The sequence below is a fragment of the Microplitis demolitor genome, chromosome 8 (assembly GCF_026212275.2).
Source record: "Microplitis demolitor isolate Queensland-Clemson2020A chromosome 8, iyMicDemo2.1a, whole genome shotgun sequence".
In the NCBI taxonomy this organism is placed as follows: Eukaryota; Metazoa; Arthropoda; class Insecta; order Hymenoptera; family Braconidae; genus Microplitis; species Microplitis demolitor.
In genome coordinates this window covers 13309733-13325230 of record NC_068552.1, presented here as the reverse complement: position 1 = coordinate 13325230, position 15498 = coordinate 13309733, and the positions used below count along the sequence as shown (strand labels likewise).

The 15498-nt window shown below is 27.5% G+C and overlaps 1 protein-coding gene across 1 annotated transcript; it reads left to right on the top strand.

Moving 5' to 3' along the window:
- The first annotated feature begins 9706 nt into the window (after nt 1–9706).
- Nucleotides 9707–14545, top strand: LOC103575544 (translation initiation factor IF-2, mitochondrial). Its single transcript, XM_008555378.1, has 11 exons — nt 9707–9956; nt 10552–10702; nt 10767–11056; nt 11141–11301; nt 11364–11590; nt 11673–11943; nt 12701–12954; nt 13034–13301; nt 13890–14054; nt 14141–14281; nt 14365–14545. The coding sequence occupies exons 1-11, from the start codon at nt 9919–9921 to the stop codon at nt 14535–14537; spliced, it is 2139 nt and encodes a 712-aa protein (XP_008553600.1). The 5' UTR covers nt 9707–9918; the 3' UTR covers nt 14538–14545.
- The last annotated feature ends 953 nt before the right edge of the window (nt 14546–15498 follow it).

Below are 15498 nucleotides of genomic sequence, written 5' to 3'. Positions count from 1 at the left end.
AGAATTCTAAATATGATACTGCTCGTTGATTCTTTTTAAAAAAGTTTTATTGTATTCATAATTATTTTTTTATCTTGCATGGTAATATAATAGTTTGTTTAGATAAGAGTCTAATATTACGGACCTATATTATTGTAGATAAATGGGTGCCGAATATCGATGATTTATATATTTATAAATATTGGCAATCTGAAGCATGAAGGTTTTTTTTTTAATTTACTGTCATTTGAACTGGAAATATTATATAAAAAAAAACACTAACATGTTTATTAGAATCGTAAAAAATATTAATCCTCACATGAACCACGTCTGTAAAATGAGGTATAGGTATATAAGCAATATATATTTTGATCCTAAATTTCTTTTTGAATAATTTATGAAATATATTTCTTGCTTTTACAAAGAAGCCTTAGCCTTGATCATACATTAATTTTATTAAAAAGTAAAATATTTGAAAATAGTCTATATGGAAAAAAAATTGTAATATTTACTATCGCAGCATATTATCTACTATTATGTTAATATAATAAAAACGATCATGTGAATATGAATATAGTAGGCTCTTCTATACTATATAGTAATTTGTACTATTAGGAGAGTAACCTCTACTATCTTAGTTGGTATTAGAAATGACTAGGCACAGCTGCGTCAGATCGTTAATGTTATGCTAACGCAAGATAGTAACGGTTACCATCTCACATGATACGAATCACTATACGTATTGTAATTGTTAATATATTGAGAAAGTTATAGTTAAAAAATTTTCGATTGTAATAATTACGACTCGGACACAGTAGAAACTGCAGTATTCTTGTCTGCGTTAAGGGTCGCGGGTTTCTACGAATGGAATATCCCGAGTCAAAAAACAAATTCTAGTTTGGACCTCAAAAAATTCAATTCCTTTGATCTTTTATTTACCGGGCGAAAAATGATACGATATTGGCACTCTGAATCCTCAATGATAATTATAAGGTATAAATGCAAACTCTTTATCGGTTTTAAATTCTAACGAAGCTCTCAAAATCCTCAAAAAATAAATTATCGTTTTCTGGACTTAGAAAATTTTTTAGTTGAAAAAAAAAATCTGAGTACTTACAATAATTTATGTATCAAATAAAATAAATTCGTTAATTTATTATTATTATTATTATTATTATTATTATTATTATTATTATTATTATTATTATTATTATTATTATTATTATTATTATTATTATTATTATTATTATTATTATTATTATTATTATTATTATTATTATTATTATTATTATTGTTATTATTATTGTTCGTTTTTATATATTCCTGAACAAACTTTTAGTAGGTCTCAAAAAAAAAATTTTTTTTTAACTTTCTAAATAATATAAAATACAATATTAAACATTTTGTCTTCAATAAATTTTCGTATTTTGATTGGAAAAATGTATGCTAAATTTTCTTTCGATTAACTATTTTCTCATAGTAACCATTATACTTTTTTTAATGGATATAAATAAAAATAAATATTCATTTTCATTTGTTATACTTTATAGAGGTTCCGGTAATTTTTCTGCAAATTTGTAATTAATTATTTATTTTTGGTCAATTTTTTTGAGATTCTCGGTCTAGAGTATTTATTTCTTATGAAAAAAAGTGAGGAACTTACATAGGTTACGTCATTTGAAAAATTGAGGCCTAAATCTGGAGCAGTAAATTTTTTTTATATTATGAGGTTTTTGAGGTCCTCGCAAATTTTTTTTATACCAGTTTAGCCCTTAATTATGTAAAATTGTCCATAACTACAATATTGAGGCCTAAACTGGAACTAATTTCCACACAGTTCTCAATCTCCAAAGTCCAACGTCCCTCAAATACCTCACGTAATATTTTGAGGTTCGAACTGGAATTTGTTTTTTTGACTCGGAATAATTTATCAAAATTAATGACCTTCTTGAGAGAAAATATTTATTCTGTGGGTGAAGAAAAAAAAATATTTTCGTCTGAAATGTTGAATTATTCAGTAATTCAACAAAAAAACAATACATATTAATTTTAAAAACTAACAATGGAAGATTTAATTACAATTGCAATAACATAAATGTTTACATTTCATTCCTAAAATAAATTTAAAAAAAATACTCAAGATTGAAACCAAAATAATTTATGTTCTTGTACAAATAGACACCGAAGTATAAATAACGTAAAGTTTGATACACAATTCACATAAATTCTTAACCGTATAACCGATAATTTTGCTTGAAGCCGAATTACGGTAAGTAATAACTTTGAGGAAAAATAGTATATTACACACCCAGGGCAGTAAAGTAAGAAAGCCTCAGATCACATGTTTGTTGATCTCAGCTTCACTTCGGTAACAATTACATGTGATCTGAGACATTTCTTACTTTATTTCCCTAGGTCTGTAATATACTATTTTTTTTTCTTTTAACGAATAAATAATTTTATTTTCTTTATCATCAATGTAGGAAAAAAACCACCATGCGTTTCGCAGTTGTCGCTTTCTTAGCCGCTATGGTTGCCTGTGCCGCAGCCGTATACACTGAACACCATTCATGGATCGGCAACAATGGTGCTGGTAGCGGTAGTAGTAGCGGAAGTAGTAGTGGTAGCGGTAGTGGCAGCGGAGTATGGAATGGTGTTGGTACTGTATGGAATGGTGCAGGTAGCGGAAGCAGTAGTGGTAGTAGCAGTGGTAGCGGATCATGGAATGGTGTTGGTGTCAGACCATGGACTGGTGTTGGTCACCGATCATGGAATAGTGTTGGTAACGGAGTATGGCACGGTGTTGGTTCCGGAGCATGGAACGGTGTTGGTTCCGGAGCATGGCATGGTGTCAGACCAGCCGGATGGAATGCTGCAAACAACAGAGTATGGAACCGTGTTTAAACATAATAACTCTATAAGCAATACATCATACATCACTGAGGTTGCAATCCCTGTGTAAGTATCTTTTTATCATAATATTTTACTTCATTGATGTTATTGTAAAAATTTTACAACTTTTTTGTTTTCTATTTACAGCAACTTTTTTAACTTGAAATTTAAATGATGGAAACTAATGAAAGCTATGCTGGAAGATGGAGTAATTCACCTTAACCGAAGAAATTCATCAAACAGATTTTCTTAGTTGCTGCTATTTATGATTTAACTTTCGGATCTTGAAAAATTAATATTTTGAATAAAATTTTATGATTGGCAATCAAATTTTTATTTATTTTGTCAATAATAATTTATTTATACTCATTTTTATAGACTCTGAAGAACTTTGATAAATAATTAGAGATAATTTCAATATTAAAAGAACAAATCTAGTGAAAATATGGTTTTCGAAATAATATTTCGATTATTTAACGAATTTTGTATCCGATTAATACATATTAAGATTTTTTTTTTATGATTTGAATGTATCTTTAATTTCACATCTTTTGAAAAAATTAATAAGCTCGAATAAATCTTGCTTGTGATTGTGTATATTGGATAAAAGAATTTCATATCATTAAAACAAGTCCCGAACAGCTGAACAATCTTCCCAGACAGAATTCAAATCGGAATGACTGATTTACGACGTCTTTTTGAAGGAGTCCTCAAGAAGTCTTATGATGACTTCTTAAAGATGTCATTTTTAAGAACTCTTAATTAAGAGTTCTTGAAGACTCCATAAATAAGACGTCAGTTTTTTGATGTCTAAATGTATTCTTTTTTAAACTTCTTCATGGTCAAAATTAAGAGCTTAAAGACGTCACGGTAAATTCATAATGAAGTCTTATTTACGAAGTCAGAAAAAAAGAACTCTTTGAGAATTCTTTTTAAAGACGTCTTACTGAGTTCGCTAGGTGGCTCATTCGACATCTTGAAAACTTCTTAAAGACTTCTTTAAGATGTTGATGAGACGTCTAAATCATAAATAGGAACTCATTCAGAATTCATTAAGACGTCACTTTGCTATCTGGGTTAAAGAAAAGTAAATAACTAATAAGTGAAATCGATAACATATGAATGATAATATTAAAAAGTTAGACTTTTATTATTCTTTTAAAGTATTCCACGGAGAGAAAATTATGGTAACCGTTCCTAGTACGTTTATGAAACATCAACCCATAATATTATGGAAATAATTACTTGGAATTATTCTGGCAAAAATTTCAATGACTATGGGAACAATTCCGATAATTATGGTAACAGTTTCTATATCGCATGATAATTAAATTATGGTGATTATTAACATACTTTTGGGAATTATTCCCATAGTTAGTGAACTGTAAAAAAAGCGGTGTTAAAATGAAATTACACCGGTGTAGGAGGCGTAATTCGACGGTATTAAAATACCGGTTTAACACCGATATAAAAGCGGAGTAAAATCGGTGTAAAAGCAGAATAAACTGCGTCTGCTTGGAGTATTAATTTAAAAGATTATAAAACACAAAAAATGTCAGTTCTTTATGAAAATTAATAAAAAATGTCATTTATTAACAAGTATAGTGATCAAGTAAGTAAAAATATTCACAAAGTAAAATATTTTAACACCAGTAAAGAATATCTACACCGGCGGTGGCGCTAGTTTAACACCGGTTCAGAATATTTACACCAGCGGTGGCGTTATTTTCACACCGCTTTCGGTGTTGAAATTTAACACTGCCGATTGTAATCGCTTGGACTTACCCCGGTGATTTTTTACAGTGTAGGTAATAAATTCTATATATCCACATTGGAATGGTTTTTAAATGCGTATGAGAATAAACCCTGTAACTATTACACGGAGAGAAAATTATGGTAACAGTTAGAATATATTATGGGAATGATTCCCATACTGCATGGTAACCGGTTTTTTTCAAATGTTGATTATAGGAACGGCACCCATATATATTATGGTAATCATTCCTATAATTATGGGTATAATTCCCATATGGTATCGGAATAGTTCCTATGGAATCATGGTAATCGTTACCATAATATTATGGCAACGGTCACCATAATATCATGGTAATAATTTCCATACATTATGGGAATGATTACCATAATATTATGGTAACCATTACCATAGTATGATGATTATGTTTACAATAATATTATAGGAATATTTACCATAATATATAGGGCTTATTCCCCTATACACTTAGAAACCATTACAATGTGGTTATAGGATCGGTTACTATTTGCTTGTGGGAACTATTCCTATGAGTATGGTAATCATTACCATGATTCTATCACATGCGATATGGAAACTGTTACCATAATGATAAAAATTGTTCCCATACTTATGGAAACTTTTCCCAGAAAGTATGGGTCTATATCCCATAATCCTAAGTAATCATTACCATAACGGTATAGGATGATATTTCATAAACGTACTAGGAACAGTTACCGTAATTTTCTCTCCGTGTACCATAATACGGGGAATTTCAGAATGTTGTAGCTATTGTTACCATGTATTATGATCATTTTTACCATAAGTTATGGGAATTATTACCCTCATGTATTGGAATCGTTACCATAAATTTCTTTCCATGTAGACCATAGAAAATCACAACTTAATAGCGAATAGTTTGGCAATAAAAATGGATTAATTTTTATATGTATAGAGAAAATAAAATAATTCTAAGCCATTGAGAATATAACAAAAAAAAAGAATTGCCCAAAAAATAATAAATTCTTATCGTATTAAGTAATCACAAAAGTATGTTGATGCAGTTGCATTAACAGAAATGTTTAGTTTATTTTTGTAAATTAATAAAAATACTTGCGATAACAAAGATTGAGTGATTCATGTTTATTTAAAGAGGTAGACAGTAGTTTAAATATCGTACGATTATATTTCAAGATAATACGAATTGTCATCATGATCATCATCTTCAGAATTTTCAGTATTATTGTTTTTATTACTTGAAAATAAATCCTTGTTCATAACATTTACAATTTATTTATTGAAGAAAATTATTAGAGTCTCATTTAAATATCGGTATACTTTCAAGCCTGGACCTCTGTCAAAAACAATTGATTTCAGTTATCGTTTTGTGTACACGCATAATTAATTACTCTTGATATAATATTTATAAATTAAATTAATTACATAATTACATTTAAAATATACTTATCGATGAGGCATTCGTTTTTTTTTATATACCATATACTTCAAAAATACTTATCGAAAAATACTAATGCATGTTTCACGCATAGTTCTATTGTTATATATTTCTTTGTATTTTAGAGCTTATAAGTGATTATTATGAAGACAATAGAGTATTCAGGGTAAATAGAAATGCTTCAAAATTTTTTAAAAATAAATTTTATTTATTTAACATTATTTTAGAGATTCATTTTTTCGAATTTAACGAAAGACTTTTTCACTAATATAATGAATGTGTATTTCACTATATTGAAAATATCTTTCATAAAAATCTAATTTCGATAGTACTGTACTGTATAGAAAAAAAATGCTTGAAAAAATTTTGCAACACTTTTAAAAAATATTAATACTTTCATCACTAGAATTTTGAGTTCAGAAACTGTTATAAAATACGAATAATTATGTAAGAATTGTTTGACAATGTAGCATTGAGTAAAATGTTATAAAAACAGATATTTACGCAGGTTCTAAAATCAAGAGATCCATCGGTATTTCTGACAGTGTTGTTATAGTCTAGTGTTAACATGATTCCATGAATGATGGACCTTGTCATTCAATCCATTGTTAACACTATTCCATGTTCTGCCGTTCCATACGTTAACACCGGTTCCTGATCTACCGTTCCATCCATTGTTGTTAACACTACTCCATACTTGTCGGTTATGAAGATTGACTGGTTTGCCGTCAACACTATTCCATACGACATTACCATTATGACTACTCCATGTATGGTGTTCAGTGTGTACGGCCGATGCATAAACAGCCATAGTCGCCAAGAAAAATATAACTGCGAAACGCATTTTGGTTTGTTTTCTTCTACATTGAAAATAAAAATACAATTAATTATTTGTTCATAAAAAAAATTATTTTATTCTTAAACTCATTACTTACACTTATTTGGTTTCAAACAGAAATATCGATCACTTGTTTCAGGATTGTTATGGGGTATGCATAAAATCTTGTGGTATTTATACCTTATTATAGCTTATAATGGAAAATAAATATTAGTTACTTAGATGTTGGTATAAAAAGTATTTGTTTTTAAAGTTACTTTAACAATTAAAAAAAAAAACATTAATGTTTTTGCAATCGTATCTTAATCTCCCATTGTTACGATAAAATAATTATCTTGTTTTTAAAGATACTGGATAATTGAATGGTTCAGACATAAATATTTTTTTTCCTTCTCCCACGAAATGTGAATGAACTTAGAAATAGAAGTAATCTAATTTCATTTACTTTTGATAGATTGTTTAATTTATAAATATTAAGATTTTTAAGTATAAGAAATCATTTTTGACTATTTATATAAACACCCTAGAGGGTGTGAGTTTTCAAAACAAAGTATTTTATCGCTTGATAGCTTCGGGTCATCGGGTTCTCAGACAATAACTCCTACTTTTTAAAAATACTCAATGACTTTGAACTTCATGACCGTATTAAAATTTTATCAATTAATTAAAAAAAAATTTGAAAAATTATTTGAAAAAACGAGAACGTACAGTGTGAAAAATTTCCAACAAATTTTACTATGGGTGCATTGTAACACCGGACCATAAGAAAACTGGCACAAAATTTACAAGTGTTCCATAGTAAACAGTATGCGCAGACGACACGATTGGGACCTATGCGCATTCGTTTACTATGGGACGCTTGTAAATTTTGTACCAGTTTTCTTATGGTCCGGGGTTACAATGCACCCATAGTAAAATTTGTTGGAAATTTTTCACAGTGTAGATACCATATCATCGAGATATAGATTTAAAAAAAAATAAAATTACTTACATTATAAAAAATTTTGAGTCCGTGGTGTGGTGTGAATGATTTGGTGAAAAAATTTTCAACGCCACCGGTGTCAAAGTTACACGACGCACGGTGTTACATTTTTGTTCGTGTCAATTAAAACGATCACACCACCAAAGGTGTAAATGTTACTTTGATAAATACAATCGAAAACAAAATAATCAAAATAAATTGTTATTTAGACGAAATAATAATAAAAAATACTTTTATAGAAATTTCTATTTTAAGATCTAATTTTTTATAAATATCATATCAAACAAAAGTACTTGTTAAAAGAAACGTTAATTTATCAACTTCGAACCATAAAATATTTTATGAATGTAGTACAAATGTCAATGGCAAAGGTTTATCTATATATATTCTTACTTCATAATTACCCTGATTAAAAAAAATGATTTGAAATGATTCAAAACAATTTGAATCGACTGATATATAGATACTTAACATGGAGCAAATAATTCTTCTTAATCAGGGTAACTTACATTTGATTCGTGAATACAATCTTATATTTTTAATGAGTAATTTTTTCAATTAAATATACTTAACTTAGTTTTTTTCATTTATTCAGTTATGAATTGAACTTGTTTTAAAACATTATTAAAGGAAGTTAGTTGATAATTTTTGAAATTAAAGTTAAATTAATTGATTTTAATATTAAAAACAGTTATTTGCTCATTTTCGTTGCAGATTATATGATCGGACAATGTGTGAGTTTTCAACTAATAACACTGAATGGTGTGACAGATCCATTATTAAGAGAAATTAGGTTTAACTCCTAATTGATAATTGATAACAATCGTAAGTAATTTTTTTTTAAATCTATAGACATCGATATATATATATATATATATATATATATATGTGTATAAAAATGAATATTTTTAACAATAATGAATGTGAAATTCTTGTTATTTATATCAAGATATGCATGGAAAATACACTATATCTCGTATTACGAGTGCCATATCCTTTTTGATGTTATTAGCATGTGTATTTTGATTTTTTCGAAAATTTCAAATTCAACTCCACCGTCCATCTTACATATATATATCAGTGAAATTGTAACTTCGTTGTCTTTTTTCAATTAATATTTTAACTTTTTTTTATTAATTGATAAAAATTTAATACGGTTCTGACAATTCTAGGTAATTTAATATTTAAAAAAAAATGGGGGGCATCGTCTTAAAATGATCTTAAGTGGGTATTTTTTTTTTGACACAATAAACATTTTGTAAACAAAAAATACTTTAGTTCCAGTCGATTTTTTAAGTTTCATCGTTCTAAAGCCTAAACAACTTTTCACTACTTATCATTTTTTTCAGTTTTCTCTACAATTTTTTCCGGTTAATTGTACTCTTAAAAACCGCATAGCACAATCGGCTTTCCTGTATCTTTCAAGAAAAAAAATTTTCGTTTAAAGTAAATAAATTTTAATCATCAAGAAGAATTCAGTTCTACCAGTACAGAGCTTAGTTATAGTTGTCAGTGATATCACAAACCGAATAATAACTCATCATCAATTGGAACTTATTCTGAAGCTCTAGAAAAATGCAGGATTGCCTGATTTTACTTAGAAAAAAATTTCCTTACATTGTTTATTTTCTACTGTTGTACAGGACCGTCTATTTCTTAATTTTTAAATGTCTTTATAATCTTTAATTGATGAAAAGTTTTATTCGGGTAATATATTCTACCTGAAATTACCGCTACGAAAAAAAGACGATGTAGCGCCACCTATAAGTAAAATTCGCACTTCATTTCCATTCTGTGATGATGGTAAAAGTCAAATTGGGATATCTCCTATAAAAAACAATAGCATGGAGATTTTCAAGACTAAATCTTCCATAAGTCATAGGTTTAAAATAATTATTTATAGCCAATAGAATCACTTGTCCTGAAGATCAATTTCAAGTTTTTTAAATCTCTTTATCATGAAAAATCACCTTAATAGTTGATCATAATAACTGCTTTGATATTTTTGTAATCACAAAAATATGGCTGCGTCGTTGGTCAGAGCATGTTTTAAACCACAGTGGGTATTTTTTAATAATTTAAATAATTTGAACAGTATTATTCACATAGTCATTGATTTTTGGCATTAGAGTTTCTTCAGTGTCCTCAAGTTTTATATTTATTCCAATTGTTTTATTTTTTAATACATAACCTTTACTTTTTATCTGATATCAATTTTTAAAATATCCTAATTTTTTATGATACTGAAATTAGCCGACGTCTTATAATTTTTTGATTTTTAAAAAAACATATTATAAAAAAAAAACAATATTTAAAAAATTGCACTTTTAGTTTTTTAAATTTTCTATATGTGCATATTTTTATGTTTTTTTTTTTCCTTCAAATTTAATTGTTAAGAAAAAATCAGAAAATTTTTAATTGTCTGCTAACTTCAGGATCGTAATTTTTTAAATATTATTTTGACATGAGTCTGAGTGTAGGAGAGATCTGTAAAATTTAAAATTATTAATAAATAGAGTAAATAATTAATAAAATGAAATTTTAAAAAAATTTTGAAATTAATAAGTGCATTTTTTATAGATATTATTTTTTTATTTATTTATAGTTGTAAATTTGTCTAAAGTTTACTATATTTACACTCATTATTTTGACAGTTCATTGACGCGGTTATTTACTGAAATTTTCAAGAATACCGAATGCCATGGAGCTGGAAATAAATTTATGCGTGCAAAAGTATGTATTGAATGTCACTGCTATCATACAACGCCAGTATTTTTCAAAAGAAGAAAATCCCGGGAAGAGAAGGTTATTATTCTACAAAAATATAATGAAAACTTTTATTTTTATTTAATTACAATTAATATCGTAGAAAAAAGCACCTGAGTTCACTCCGAAACCAAAATCTATAATCAAACAGCCGGTTGTTGATGTTTGGAAAAATATGACTGTAAAAGAATTATCAGAATCTTCCGGAAGATCAGTTAACGATGTTTTAGAAGCTATTTCTTATTTTGATACTAATAGATATAATAAAAATACTGTTATTGAAGACAAGAATATTATATTCGGGTCAGTAGCTAAATTAGGAGCTAAATATAAAATCATTGCTTCACCCCATGAAAAAAACGAAGAATCTAAAGATCATGATGTCGTTAAAAGGTAAATTTAATACTCAAATGATTACATTTTCAGACAGTAATTTTATTGATGATAATAATAATATCAATAAATATTGTATTGTAGGCCACCTCCAGATCCATCAATATGCATAAAAAGACATCCAGTTGTCACAGTAATGGGTCATGTTGATCATGGTAAAACAACATTACTAGATTCTTTACGGCATACATCAGTAGTAGCTTCTGAATTTGGTGGAATAACTCAGCATATTGGAGCTTTCAATGGTAAATTATTTTTAAATTGTTCATTGAAGTAATTAATGCAATTGAATTTTTTAAATTTTTAGTAACACTAGATACTGGTGAAAAAATAACTTTTCTTGATACTCCTGGTCATGCTGCATTCAGTGCGATGCGAGCTAGAGGTGCTCAAGCAACAGACATTGTAGTTCTTGTAGTAGCTGCTGATGATGGTGTTATGGAGCAAACTATTCAGAGTATTAAAATGGCAAGAGATGCTAATGTACCTATTATCGTTGCTATCAATAAAATAGATAAACCAGAAGCAGATATTGTAGGTAACGTTTTCATGATAGTATTACTAATTGCTGTAATAATTGAACTATTAAATTATTTTATTTATTTATTATTTATAGAAAAGGACACAGAATATGTTAGCTCAGCATGGCATCCAAGTAGAAGCACTTGGTGGTGAAGTACCGAGTGTTAATATTTCGGCACTTAAAGGAATGAATTTAAAAGAATTAGTTGAAACAATAGTTGCTCAAGCTGAAATTATGGATTTAAAAGGTGATCCTAAGGGACATGTTGAAGGCGTTGTTGTTGAAGTTTCTACCGAAATTGGTCGTGGAAAACTTGCAACTGCACTTATTCAACGTGGTACATTACGAAAAGGATCTATTCTTGGTAAATACTTAATTTAATTTAACTTTCTAGATTAACTGAGGTAAAAGCCCCTATACCCGCTCAGTACCATTAGTCGTTCACTTTAATTGTTTAATGCGTTTTTTATAATTTTTATGAAAAAATCTTAAACTAAAAAAATTGTTACTGATAAATAATTATTTGTGAATCTGAATATATTAAAATATGATGTATCAAATTATTTTATAACAGATTATAAATTTAAATTGAGTGATTGTTTTCAAAATCGCGATCAGCCGGGCATTTTTTACTTTAACGTTCATTCGTTAGATTAAATTTAAGTTACGTCAAATTTTGTAAGAATTGTTATTACTATATCTTATTAAATATATTTTTAAAATTCATGAAATTTTATATTATGAAAGAATAAAGTAATATAATTTGTAAATTATTTTCCAAATCAATAAACTTATCGTAGTTTAATTGATATCGACTTTGAGCGACTATAGAGCCATGTGTTGATCGAGTAATGGTACATGACAACTTTTAGTGAGCGACTATGGGTACACTCAAGAACCTTATTTAAAAAATTAATAATTAATTATCAACATTATTCTTCAAACTTGAATTTTATTCTAATACTTAAAACTATAAAAAAAATATGATTTTTCATTTTATTTATTAATTTTTATTGAGTGATTTAATCTCTCACCAATGAAAAGTGAGCGGGTACAGGGGTTTTTACCTTATTTGCTTTATATTTATGCTTTTATGTAAATAAAAATAATTAATTTTTTAGTTTGCGGACTCGCGTGGGCTAAAGTAAGAGCGATGTTTGATCACGCAGCTAATCCTGTTTCAGAAGCTAAATTATCAGATGCAGTTCAAATAATTGGATGGCGGGAACTGCCGTTAGTTGGTGATGAAATAATTGAAGTTGAAGACGAAAAGAGAGCTCATGTGGTTATTAGATATAGAAAGGCCAAAGAAAATGCAACTAAGGCTGTTGAAATAATGGAAGTTATAAAACAGAAACAGACAGAGCATGAAAAAGTAAACGAAATAACTTATTTGTAATAAACTTAAATTTTTAAGTTATTATTTATCATTTAAAATTTATGAAATTTTATAGGTATATAAAGTCCAGCTACAGGAAAGAAGAGCTTTAGGAAGGTATAGAAAGAAAAAACAATATGGTGACAGACCGAAAGAAATACAAGAAGATGATGGTATTCCGAGACTACATGTTTTAGTTAAGGGTGACGTTCTTGGTTCCGTTGAAGCTATATTAGATGTATTTGATACTTATGGAGATGAAAATCGTTGTCATCTTGATGTTATTCATTACGGTATTGGTCCAGTAACTGATTCTGACATTGAATTAGCTGATGCTTTTGATGGTAAATTAAATACTATATTTATTAATTTTTTTTATTTAATTAGTAAATTAATTAAATACATGATAGTCAGTCAAATTACCCTTCAAATTTTTTTATCACAAAATTATTTATAAATACTACAATAATTAAATACTGCAAATAAAAAATTAATTTGCAACAAAATAGCAGTATTCACCCTGATAGTTACACTTTCTCTTTAAAAACTTTATGTTCAGTGTTTTCGCTCAGGTTAACGTCAAGTTCTGCTGTTTCAAGTTTTGACTGTAATATGAGTACAACATGAACTACAAGTTGACGTAAATCTACACCCGTAATATTAATGCAATTTGAATCAGAAAGTTGCCTTCAAATTGCGGAAAAGAAATTTGAAAAGCAAAAGTAAATTTCAACTGAAAGCTGCTAGAAAAAACTTGAATAAACAAAGTTTTACTTCTGAATTAACTATTTAATTAATTATTTTGACATAAAATCTATTTAGTTAGTGAGAAAATAAATAATTTTATTAATAAAATATATGAGGGAATTAGATAGTGATAAGAAGCTTAATAAAAAATTTGTCCTATTTTTATATTTTTTTAAAAATTTCAGCAATTATTTATACTTTTAATGTTAATTCTCCAAGAAAGATTGAAGACGTTGCTAAAAAATTTAGGGTACCTATTCATTCTTATAAAGTTATTTATAAACTCATAGATGATATTAAAAATGAAATTTGTAAAAAATTACCACCTGATCATGTTGAAGAAAAAATAGGTAAAAATTCATTTATTACTTATTATTTATTATAAATAATTAAAGAAAAATATCATTGGTCGTTAATTTATTAAATTATGTTTAAGGTGAAGCAAATGTTCTGCAACATTTTGAAATAACGGAAAGAAAAAAGAAAATAAATGTCGCTGGATGTCGGTGTACTGATGGAATTCTCAAAAAAGATTCATCGTGCAGAATTATTAGAAATGGTGAAACAATTTACGAAGGTTAATAATCAATTATTATTATAAACACTTATGAGTATTAAATTAATATAAAAATAAAATACACTATATTTTTTTTCTTTTAGGTAAAGTAGCAGGGATAAAACATTTGAAAACTGATGTTAATAGTATAAAATCAGGCGTAGAATGTGGTTTAAGATTTGAAAATCCAGATATTATTGTACAACCAGGAGATACAATTATTTGCTACGTAACTCATGAAGTACAACCTAGTGTTAATTGGGATCCTGGATTCTAATTTTTAGACTGGTGTAATTTTTTTTTTTTTTTTAGATATAAAAATAAAAAAATATTTGAATACAAAATAATTAACTGTTCAATCACTCAGATTAATTTTATCATGAGTGTGAATGTAGTAGACATCAGAAAAATTTAAAATTATTAATAGAATGAATAATTAATAAAATAAAATTTAAAAAAATGAGCATTTGAAAAATTTTTAAATTAATAAGTGCATTATTGTTAAATATTATTTTTTAAATCATTTACTCTATTTATAATTTCAAATTTGTCTGATGTCTGTTATATTCACACTTATAATTTTATTTGACTCCCTTTGAAATTTATTTATCAATAAGGTAAAAGCCCCTATACCCGCTTACTTTTCATTGGAGTGAGATTAAATCACTCAATATAAATAAATAAAATGAAAAACCATATTTTTTTTTACAGTTGTTTTTTTTAATTTTAAGTATTACTTAGTTAATGTAACGGGACCTAAGTCTACCTCTGTTTGACGGAAAGCCGATACCTCGCCCTTTTGGGCATACTCGCGCTGCGAAGTCCTTTCTTTACTACCATAATATTATAAAAGCGAAACTTCCCATCAAATCCTAGCATTCGGTTTTCCTTATGCTCGCTTGGATGGAGCTGCCCATAGTACCAATTTCATGTATTGGTTGATATACATTTTTAAGTATTAGAATAAAATTCAAGTTTGAAGAATAATGTTGATAATTAATTATTATTAATTTTTTAAATAAGGTTCTTGAGTGTACCCATAGTCGCTCATTAAAAGTTGTCATGTATCATTACTCGATCAACACATGGCTCTATAGTCGCTCAAAGTCGATATCAATTAAACTACGATAAGTTTATTGATTTGGAAAATAATTTACAAATTATATTACTTTATTCTTTCATAATATAAAATTTCATGAATTTTAAAAATATATTTAATAAGATATAGTAATAACAAT